The sequence below is a fragment of the Eublepharis macularius genome, chromosome 5, assembly GCF_028583425.1.
Source record: "Eublepharis macularius isolate TG4126 chromosome 5, MPM_Emac_v1.0, whole genome shotgun sequence".
NCBI lineage: Eukaryota > Metazoa > Chordata > Lepidosauria > Squamata > Eublepharidae > Eublepharis > Eublepharis macularius.
In genome coordinates this window covers 161,448,363-161,460,325 of record NC_072794.1, presented here as the reverse complement: position 1 = coordinate 161,460,325, position 11,963 = coordinate 161,448,363, and the positions used below count along the sequence as shown (strand labels likewise).

General features: G+C 45.2%; 1 protein-coding gene across 1 annotated transcript in view; it reads left to right on the top strand.

Annotated features, from left to right (window-relative positions):
• Positions 1-4,292: 4,292 nt before the first annotated feature.
• LAMA5 (laminin subunit alpha 5) overlaps positions 4,293-11,963 on the top strand; it is a 267,511-nt gene continuing 259,840 nt past the window's right edge. Inside the window, exon 1 of the mRNA XM_054980364.1 lies at positions 4,293-4,848. Within this exon, the coding sequence (XP_054836339.1) occupies positions 4,558-4,848 (291 nt within the window). The 5' untranslated portion in view covers positions 4,293-4,557. The remainder of the gene's footprint in view (positions 4,849-11,963) is intronic.

Genomic DNA, 11,963 nt, shown 5'->3' with positions numbered 1-11,963 from the left:
TCAGTTCGATCCCGGTGGAAGCCGAGTTCAGGTAGCGGGCTAAAGGTTTACTCAGCCTTCCATCCTTCTGAGGTCGGTAAAATGAGTACCCAGTTCCCTGGAGGTAACGTGTAGATGACTGGGGAAGGCAATGGCATACCACCCCGTAACAAAAAGTCTGCCAAGAAAACGTCGTGATGTGACGTCCCCCCATGGGTCAGTAATGACTCGGTGCTTGCACAGGGGACTACCTTTACCTTCACCTACCACTGCCTTGTTTTATACTGCATTGTGTCACACATCATGTCTAATAGTTTATGCTTTCCTTTAGAGTCCTACAATCCTAGTCCTATCACATTGCTTATTAGATGTCTCGTCCTGTTTGGTTGCATTGATTGACACTACATATTCTGCCTTGAGTCACAGTCCGAAGGCAGAGTATAAATAAATAGAAATCCTGTGGATTGGCTCTAAGCAGAACGGGCCACATTTAGTAAAGTCCAAATAACTTTGGCGTTACATTGAGAACGTGACTTAGAAAGCTATGCATGTTTTTAAGATTCCCAAGCTCAGAAAAGCTTTCCAAAGCAGAGAGGTTAAAATGAGCTTTAGAAAGCCCTTCAGGACGTCAGTCTTTCTGAACAGGCTTGGCTGTTGCGCTCTGGTAGTTCTTTGCTATTTTGAACTGGGGATTGAGTCACCTTCAGCGACATTAAAACTTCACATTAAAGTCATGGCGTCATGAAGATGCAATTGCAAGCTACTCCGTGCCAGCAGAGAAACAGCTGGCAGCTTCAACAGTCTCGGGCGAGTGGTGGCGTGCCAGCCTGGATTTTTCAAGTCCAGAGGGCAACCTTTTATTGTTCCATGTAGCAACGTTTCTGGTCTTCTTCCAGTCTGCAGATCAAGGTACTTCCTCTTTACCAGGGCCATATGAGTTTTACACCAAGCCCTCAGAGGAAGTGTCACAGGTACGATAGTGACATAAACCAGGGGCCACTGACCCTCCTGTGACAATGCTACAAACATAACACAAAAATAAATATTGCAAAGATAAATGTATATTTCATGAAGAGCAATGTGAAACCAAGATGGGTTGCCATGTCTGTAGCAGTAGAAAAGAGCAAGAGCCTAGTAGCACCTATAAGACTAACAAAATTTGTGGTAGGGTATGAGCTTTCGTGAGTCACAGCTCACTTCTTCACAAATTTGTGGCAGGGTATGAGCTTTCGTGAGTCACAAAAGCTGATATCCTGCCACAAATTTTGTTAGTCTTATAGGTGCTACTGGACTCTTGCTCTTTTCTAATGTGTAACCCGTTTCAAAACGGTTTCAAAACATGTAAAGTGCCAGAGTGCAATAAATATATACAAGCAGTGTGAGTTTTATGCAAACAAAAATATTCGAGTGTTTTCACATGTTGTCCGGTCCCCATCCACCTTCTGAAACACCATAGCCACCCAATTGGAACACCAGTTTGCACCACTGAATGTGATACTTTCCACAAGGAAACAACCTTTCAGATTAGTTTATCCCAATGTGTTTCCCAGCTCCTTTCAGAGAAGCAGCTGGGAAATGGCGCACGTCAGTTCAGGATACAAACTCTTTGGAGAGCCAGTTTGGTGTAGTGGTTAACAGTGCTGGGACTTTAATCTGGAGAACCGGGTTTGATTTCCCACTCCTCCCCTTGAAGCCAGCTGGGTGACCTTGGGTCAGTCACAGCTCTTTCAGAGCTCTCTCAGCCCCACCCACTGCACAGGGTGATTGTTGTGGGGATTATAACATACTTTGTAAACCACTCTGAGTGGGTGTTAAGTTGTCCTGAAGGGTGGTATATAAATTTAATGTTATTGTTGTTGCCATTTTTATTATTATTTGTGGTCGCCTGCTGATACAAAGTCTCTGTGGGGGCCTCGAGGACTTTGCGTCAGGTGAACTGGTATTAACCTGATGCAAAGTTCTCAAACCTCTCGACAACATCAGGGGTGGGGTTGCCAACCTCCAGGTGGGACCTGAAGGTCTCCTAGAATTACAACTGATCTCCAGACTACAGAGGCCAGTTTCCAGGGAGGAAATGGCTGCTTTGGGAGGTGGACACTGGCATCTTACCCTGCTGAAGTCCCCCCCCCCCAAACTCTTCCCTCCCCAGGCTCCACCCCCAAATCTCCAGGAATTTCTCCAACCCAGAGTTGGCAATCTTACCTAGCCAGAAGGGTGTGATTACATTGTTCCCTTCACTTTACAAGACTAAATGGCAGCCCTTTATTTGGAATGGTGAAAAGACATGCCCCTGGCCTGTGGTGAGTGACCAATTACAGACAATACAGACTCACACTCCAGATTCTCTTTCTTTGTTATATTAAAGTGTGTTGAAATACACAGTCATATATTAGGAATGCTTATTCAGAAGTAGGGTTGCCAACTTTGGGTTGGGAAATTCCTGGAGATTTGGGGGATGGAACCTGGGGAGCGGGAAATTTGGGCAGGGGAGGGAGCTCAGCAGGGATGGGAGGCCATAGATTCTATCATCCAAAGTAGCCGTTTTCTCAAGGGGAACTGATTTTGGTAATCTGGGGATCAGTTATAATTCTGAGTGATCTCCAGGCTCCACCTGGAGGCTGGCCAACCTAGTAGTCAGATTCCGCACACGTTGGAAATTGCACTTTCAATGCACTTTATCAATCATTTGAGGTGGATTTTTTGTTCCGCACACAAAAAAATCCGTTCAAAATGATCTATAAAGAGGATTGGAAGTGCATTATCCAACGTGTGCGGAATCACTCTAAGTCCCAATGAATTCATTGGGATTTACTAAGCCCGAAGAAATGGCACTCTTGGGGGCTGGATTTGTATTCCCAAATGGAATTTATGCCCAAGTAAAGCGCCCTGGATTGCATCCATGACAACCGTGTAAGTGTGCATAAAGTTGCAGCAGCCAGCTAGTCAGTAGGAAACGCCGTTCGGGCAGCCTTTATCCTAACATGGGTCGATGTCATTATTTTATTTTATTATTTTATTTCTATACACTCTGCCTTTCTCACTCAGACTCAAGGTGGATTATACAGTGCAAGTAGATATAATATATCCAACAGCTAGGACATTCACTGAGCAAAAGACAGCATGATCCAAGACATGAAATGAACAAAATACATTAGGGTACGGTAGCAGAACATTATTTTTATTTATGCCATTTACAGTCTGCCTTTCTCACTAAAACTGAAGGCGGATTACATAGTGTGAGATTAGTACAGTCACTATCAAGGACATTTCAATAGGGTAAATAAATGCAAGTTGATACAGAGTTGAAGAAATGTTGAAACAGAACATAAGCAATTCTAGGACTGACATTAGACAAGATAGAACTCTCCACTAGGATCAAACTTAAAGCAACAGATAGTGGAGTGATTCCGCACACATTGGATAATGCACTTCCAATCCTCTTTATAGATCATTTGGAACGGATTTTTTTGTGTGCGGAACAAAAAATCCACAATAAACGATTGATAAAGTGCATTGAAAGTGCATTATAGGAGCACATGCTTAAAGCCATAGTTAATACATACGGCAACATAGTGGTGAAGTCTATGGTCCTAACTTGTTAGTGAAACATCTCTTTGAGACAACTTCCCCACAATACAGAGTCGGATCTATGTAAAAAGCCCTTTTGAATAATTCAGTTTTGCCACAAGCATTATTAATGCAATCCTAAACAGAGTTACTCCCATCCAGGGTTTTTTTTTCTGGGAAAAGAGGTGGCGAAACGAGGAAGAAACACACGGGATTCTTTGGAATCATATTATTTTCAAGCACTATTGCCGAGTATTTTCAAGAGGCGCCAGAACTCCGTTCCCCCACGTTCACTCTGAAAAAAAGCCCTGCTCCCATCTAAACCCATTGAAATCAATTTGAAAAGGAGCATTGTCGATGCAATCCTAAGCAGAGTTACTCCACTCTAAACCCTCTGAAATCAATTTGAAAACAAGCATTGCCCGTGCGATCCTAAACGGACTTACTCCCGTCGAAACCCCCTGAAATCAATTTGAAAACAAGCAGCTTTATTTTGCAACAAGCACCGTCAGCGCCATCCTAAACAGAGTTCCTCCAGTCCGAACCCACTGAAACCAACGGGCTTGGGCTAGAGTCGGGGCTGGTGCCGCGCCTCCGAGGGCTGTTTTCCGGGCGCGCGAAGGGGGGCGGCCACGACAATGGCCCGCCGCCGAGCGCGGCTAATCCCCTTGGCCGCGCCTCCCGCCCTCCTTCCCTCCGGGGGCTGCGAGGCAGAAAAGGGGTTGCGCCACTCGCTCCGCCCGGGGCGCAGCACGCAGGCAAGCGCAGCCGCCACTCGGTGGGAACCCGGCGCAGGTTGATGTCTCATCGGTCGATTGGGCCGCCCTGCCTGGCTCCGCGGGCAAACTTTGCCGGCCTCTTTCTTTCTCTTTCGGCCGAGCCCGCGTTGCCCTTCGAGCCTCCCCGGCCATGGCTCCGCCGAGGGCGCGCTAGCCGCCCGGGAGCCCCATTCATTCCTTTGCGAGTTGCACGCTTTTGATTTTTTTTTTGTTGCAAAAAGCATCGGTGGGAATGGCGAGCGAGGGGAGACCGGCCGGGATGCCTTTTCTCCTGCTGCTGCTGCTGCTGCTGGGGGCGGCGGCGCCCCGGGGCTGGGGGCAGTCGGTCTCCTTCCACGCCGACGTGAACGGCCACAGCCTGCACCCGCCCTACTTCAACCTGGCCGAGGGCACCAGGATCTCGGCCACGGCCACCTGCGGCGAGGAGGACGCCGGCGCCAAGGTGCCCAGACCCGTGGAGGATTTGTATTGCAAGCTCGTGGGCGGGCCCGTGGCAGGCGGGGACCCCAACCAGACCATCCAGGTATTGGCTTTGATTTGATTGTCCCTTCGAGCCTTGAAGTTTAAGTGCTGACCCGCCCGGGATCTGCCTTCCACTTTGCACGGGGGGGCCCCCATCTTGTTTGCACATAGGAGAGAACATGCGCCTCTTTGCACCAGCCTGTTGCTTAGCGCCATGCGAGCTCTTCCCGGGGGTGGGGATTTTAATTTCGAAAGATGCCCCCATCTGAAACAAAATCCCTAACTTCCCCCTTCCCCAGTTCCGGCATCTGATAAAACAGGTTCTAGTCGGCCAAAACTTCTGGTAAACCCTAGAGTCTCTACAGGTAGGATCAAGTGAAAGAGCTCACACTTGTTCTCCCATTGTAGATACACATGCACTGCTAGAGAGACAGAGTACACTGGAATAGAAGACCACACAGAAAGTAAGGCGCTTGAGCGTCCCTGTGTAAGATGTCTTGTGCAGAGATACTCTTAAAAGTATCCCAAGACTTTTTGTTTTGGGTTCCCTGCAACAAACTTAACAGAACCACTGCTCTGAATTTCATCAGTGTGTGAGCAAAGAGCTTGTCAAATCTTTCTCTTCCTCCTCCCCTCTGAGTTTATTTGGCTGGTGGATTGATTCTGAACTAATGGGACAGATGGACAAAACCCTTGGAGGAACGCATTCAGCAGTGTGTTGTGTGTGCCTGTTTGCACACTCCGGCGCATGTTTGCTCCACTCTTCACAAAACATGCACTTTGAAGGGAGAGGGGGCATTGAAGAGAGATCTTTTCAGCAACTTGTGTTGAGTGGCAAAGTGACATCATCCTGTGTTACGGAGGGGCGCACTGACTCCTCTTCTGTGTACATGGATCAAGATGGGTAGCTGTGTTTGTAGCAGTAGAAAAGAGCAAGAGTCCAGTAGCACCTGTAAAACTAACAAACTTTTCATGAGACTGTGACCCACTAAAGCTCATACCGTACCACAAATTTTGTTAGTCTTATAGGTGCTACTGGACTGTCTTGTTCTTTTCTGTGTAGGTGGTCATTGCAGATAGCGCTTTGGCCAAGTGGTGACTTCACCACAGCACGCATAAGCCACCTGCATTGGCCTGCCCAGTGATGTGGAAACTCTTGACTCACTTCTGCACCAGATCAGAAATCCAGGGAAAGAGCGAGTGTGTGGTAAGATTATCCCCTCTACCAGCTAGGACTTTACAGATGTCCACTTTGCCAAGTTGTTTCAAGTTACTGCTGTAAATTACTCTGCAGCTCACAGGATGAAATATCGGGGTTCTACATTCCCTTATACACATTTGACTGCATCATGTTCCCCTTGTTTCCCGCCCCGTTTTTAAAATTCTGTTTGTATTAACTTTAATCAAATTTTGCTTGTGTCCGTTTGCCAAACAAAAAGGTTGCGATCCTGCCCAAATCCAGCATTTCTAAGTCTCATGGATTTCATTGGGAGAAAACGGTGTACTTACAGCACAATCCTAAAAAGAGTTAATCCAGTTTAAACCCATCGAAATCAATGGGCTTTGACTGGAGTAACTCTGCTTAGGATTGCACTGTGTATTTTCTTTGGCTGGGTTGTACCTAAAGAACGGGGTTGGAAAAAAGAGGGCTGGTGCATTCCATATTGCAAGCTCAAATCGTAATAATAAATGTATCATCCTTTGTAATTAAAACACATTGCATGAAATATTTCCTTAAAACAACTGTATAAGTACTAACATGCCCTATATTGCGGTTGGGGGTGCCGCGGCCTCATGGCTTTCTTAAGGCCACACAGCGAGTTCATGGCTGAGGTGGGATTTGAACCAGGGAGATCTCCGTTCACACCTCACTTCCTTAACCAGTGAATTTACTCAATTCACACAGCCGTTATGAGAACAGCTCCCGTATTGTGTATGTAAATGGGAAATGACCCAGCTTTTCAGAGAGACCCATCTTTTCGGGGTCCTGGTTCTCATTGACTCTTTTCCAAGCAATTTTTTTTCTTTTTCCTTCTCAGAAATGGGAAGTTTAAATAGCTCGTTTCCTGGGGATTTCTAAACAGGAAAGAGCATTTAGAAGGTAAAAGATGAATGGGAGATGACTCATGATAAAATCATGTTGGCTGTTAAGGGGCATCTTGGAATTTTTTTTAAGACAGGAGATTTTCTCTGGAAAGGAGACAAGAACTGAGCAGAACCCAGTGTGTTTTAAATAACAACAACAACAACAATATGCACTTACATACAGCTCTTCTAGACAGATTAGTGCCCCACTCAGAGAGGTGAACAAAGTGAGTGTTGTTATTATCCCTATAATACAAGCTGGCTGAGAGGAGTGGCTTACCCAAGCCAGCCTGCTAAGCTCATGGCAGTAGTGGGATTCGAACCAGCAGAGTGCTGATTTGTAGTCCAGCCACTTAACCATCTACCATGCATTTGTCACTTGTTTCCCATGCTTGGCTTCAGCAACATTTGAGTCCAATACCGCCTTAAAAAGCAAGGTATAAATTTTGATTCTCAAAAGCTTATACCCTGGAAATCTTAGAGCAAGATCTGGGTCCAGTTATTGGACCTGGATCTTGCTCTACAACTGTAGACCAACATGGCTAACCACCTGAAGCTAACTTCCTGGAAATCTTGTTGGTATACATGGTGTTACTGGACTGGAATCTTGATATTGTACTGCAGACCAACATGGCTACCCACCTGAAACTTGGGTTCAAGAGATGTTGTAAATGGTCTAGCATTTGTTTTTATACTTTACAGATAAAAACCCTGGAGCTTGCTAAGTTCCTGCACCATTACTTTGTAGGGCTTTAGGCTGCTTTAGGCTGATCCTGCACTGGGCAGGGGGTTGGACTAGATGGTCTGTATGGCCCCTTCCAACTCTATGATTCTATGAGGGCATTAAGTTACGTGTGTGCAAAATCTAGGTGATCTAAGAAGAAAATATGGAGGATTTGCTAAACCAGTTCACTTCTTATACTGGGATGGATAATCATTTTGTCTGGTATAAGAGCTGGATGGTTTAAGCAGCAGTCCCAATAAATGACATTTAAGAGAAACAGTTTTGTTTGTTAGAAGGACCCATGCATAAAAGTGATTCTGTATGAGAGCGAACTTCGACATTCTTGGGACTGCTGCAAATGGGAACCAAAGAAAATGCACTGAAAGAGTCTCCCAAAGAAAGTACTCACTTTCTCTGCTTCGAAAGCAGAAAGCTATGTTCATTGCATGGCTGCTGCTGTTAATGGGTTGATTCCATTTGGTGGTACAGACTGCCTGGAAAATGCAGGGATTGGCACACTGCAATCACTTCCATGCATTCCAACCCACAAAGTTTGGATGTGCATTCAGTACAACTTTCATGCCCGTTCAAAACAGATGTACAAGCATGCCCTAGGTTGGAGACACACATTTGAACAGAGCTGAAGGCATCGTTGCTCCCAGTGCACTGTATTTGTCCACAGCAGTGCCTCTTGTTCAACAGGTTTGGCAGGTTTTTGAAATGTGACAAAACCTTGCAAAGCCTGTAAACAGAGCCGAGCATGTGCTGCTCTGGGCAACGATGCCTGCATTGTTCCTGTTTTCATCTCTTTGGGGGGGGGGGGGAATTATCTCTCTCTTCCTCTCTGTCTCTCGCTCTAAGCAAAGTGCAGTGAATTTTGGGAATATAGGTGTGAAGAGAAATCCTCAAACTGTTTAAAGGAATGTGGGTGGGAGAGAAGGGTGTGTTAAGGATAAACAATTATTACAGGCTTATGTCAAAGTAAATGTTGTCTGCCGAGACCTGACTGAAAGGCCGCATGCACCCGGGGCTAAGAATTTCCTAGGAATGCAGATGGCAAAAGTGTACTGCTGTTTGGAATGACTTGTGCTTGGCAGAGTGCTTAACGGCCAGAGACATCTGGGAAGAAGGAGAGACCAGTTTTAAGGAAAGATTGGTAAAAAGAGCAAGTGAGCTTTTATTTCACCGAGTCTCTCCAGCTTGTTGTAAATCCCACGAGAGCAACCAGAGTAGTTGGGAAACAAATGGAATCTGAAACCTCTTCCAAGCGCCCCCCCAGTGTGTGGAAAGAACCCAAAGACGTATCTGAGCAATTGAGAGCACTATGGTTTTCTGTTGGGTTAGGAAGTAGGGTGCTTGTTCACCTTGAGTTCCTTCCTCTCTGGAAGTTTTGATAGAATTATATTAAGCTTGCCATCAAAGACATCTGGCACTGCGAAGTGAGAGGACAGTGTGGGTGGGTGGGAACCAACATTCTGTGTTTTGGATCCAGAGGAGTTAGCCGTGTTAGTCTGTAGTTGCAAAATAGCAAAGAGTCCAGTAGCACCTTTAAGACTAACCAATTTTACTGAGGCATAAGCTTTTGAGAACCATAGCTCTCTTCGCCAGATGCATGGAAGTTGGTTAGTCTTAAAGGTGCGACTGGACTCTTTACTATTCTGGGGTTTGTTTCTGTTGTTTTATGATTGGGCGTGGAAGTAAGTTTTACCATGGTGTCCTTATTCTGGATTTCCAAAGCTTTCGCTGATTGGAATCTCCAGTTGACGATCAGTCCAAGCATTTGGTTTTTGAAGTTTATAAAGTGCCTCTGCTGCTGGTTGAACGTTGCCCTCCTAAACGAGCAAGATGGTATCGAGAAAGGGGAGGTGGTTACTTAAAAACCTTGAATTAAATCTGCTTGAGCGTTTATCAGTCCAGTTGGAGTCCCAGGCAGCCATCACAGCCCTGAACAGATTGAGAAAGAGAAGAAAACACTGTGAAGTTATACCTGTTGAATTACTGACCTATGAATCCAAAACATTGATAGATCAGTAATTCAACAGGCATAACTCCTCGGTGTTTTCTTCTCTTAGCAAGGGACGTTGTGGCCCCTTGCTATATTTAAGTCTTAACAGATTGAGATTGTGGCACTGAGAAGGGTTTTTTACAAACAACAGCTCTTTGCTTCCCCTTCATTTTCCTAATGGAGACTGCCCACCCCCTTGGGGGGTTGTTTAAACCCTGATAGGAAAAGTTACTAACACACAATAAGACTTGCTGTGTTTTTTTCTCCATACCAGGTTGAAAAGTAATTATAGGGGAGCAGTTTTTTATTGGCAAATCAACCATACTCCAACCAACAACAAATTTTAAGGATTGAAGGTTCCCTTCCGCTTCACCGTAGCCCCAGTTCATATCAGCCCAGCCCTATGGCTTATTTTGAAGTTAAAATGTTTGCCTGTGGATTCAAGTTGTGCTTCTCCAACATCTTGTGTTGCATAGGCCTAATCCTGTGCAAGGGGTGGTGGAACAGCAACAAAGGCCATCCTACTCTTTTTCTGTTTTTGCTGAGTTGTGATTTGTAGGTCTGTGTCAGATCTGAACACTGCAGTGTTGTTCTTTAAAATGCGTATTGCCAGTTTTAGTTAAAGTAATGAGGAATCTGCTGCCAGAATCCAGGAAGAAGTGTAGCTCTTCTGTCAGCAGTTTTGCAAACATTTCAAGGACTTGAAACTGGGGCTAATAAATAAATAAATCCCAGGCACTGGAACGCCATGGTACCTGAATGCCTTTGCCTTAGATCAGTGGTTCTCTACCTTTCGTAGGTTACATCCCATCAAACTCTTATAAAAAACCCCAGGTCCCTCCATGATAGAAAAAGAAGCCCACTTTTTTCTAGAAGGACATTTATATATCTAAAGGAATTCTATTATAAATCATTTATTGTATGTTTTGAATGAATGAAATAAAATCCTTTCCTCAAGTCATAGTTGACTTATGGCAACCCGTGGTGGGGTTTTCATGGCAAGAAGGCAGCCAGTTTGATATAGTGGTTAAGAGCAGCTAATCTGTAGAACTGGGTTTGATTCCTCACTCTTCCGCTTGAAGCCAGCTGGGTGACCTTGGGTCAGTCAGAGCTTCTCGGAGCTCTCTCAGTCCCACCCACCTCACAGGGTGACTGTCGTGAGGATATCATCATCATCATCATCAATAACAACAACAACAATATTTGTATTTCTAATCCACTCTCTCCACAAACAGAATGACAACACACTTTATAAACTGCTCTGAGTGGGTGTTAAGTTGTCATGAAGGGCAGTATATAAATTGAAGGTTGTTATTATTATGATGATGAGACTAACAGAGGTGGTTTGCCATTGCCTGCCACTGCCACTGCAACCCTGGTCTTCGTTGGAGGTCTCCCATCCAATTACTAACCAAGGCTGACCCTGCTTAGCTTCTGAGATCTGATGAGATCAGGCTCTCCTGGGCTATCCAGGTCAGGATAATCTGTCCAGAAGAATGGTATACAGATGAACTATTATTATATGAAACTGCTTTATACCAAGTCACACCATTGGTCCATCTACCTATATATTATCTCTTCTGAATTGCCGTGAGGTGTTCAGGATGATTTGGAGAAATACTGTGCCAAAAATACAGATAATCCATGGCAGGTAGGGTGGAAAGGAGATGGCATGTCACACTTGCAAATGAGGGAGAATAAATTCTTAGTAATTGTTATGAAAACCATGAATCCTACCTAGGCTTCCTCTGCGCCCTGCTGGTGGTATGCATACCACTGGTTGAGAACCACTGGCTTAGATTGCAGCCCAAATTGGGAAAAATAAAAAGCATCTGACCACATACAATGATTGTGTGAATTAACCCAGATCATAAGTTAAAGACTAGAGATGGGCACGAACTGAAATACGAACCAAAATTAAGCATGAACCAGGCCGGTTCGTGGTTCGCGAACCGCAGTTTGTCAGATCCCATTTTTGACGAACCGCCACGAACTTTAGGCTGGTTTGTTTGGTTCGTTTTTTGGTTCGTGACTGCAGACAGCCTGGTGCCAATCCATCAGTTTCCTAGGCAACAGGGGATAGACTTCCTGCAGACCATCTGCTGACCCAGAAGTGACCTTCTTCTGACCCGGAAGTGACCTTCTGCTGACCTGGAAGTGATGATTTTCTGACCTGGCTGTGACATTTTTACAAACCAAACAAAACGGTTTGCGAACCAGGGGCAGGTTCGTGAAAGTTTGTGGTTCGTGAAATTTGACGAACCATGAACCACATGGTTCGGTTTTTTCCTGGTTCGTGCCCATCTTTATTAAAGACCCATAGGACTGCATGGTTTTCGAAGTTTCTGCCAATGCCCCCAAG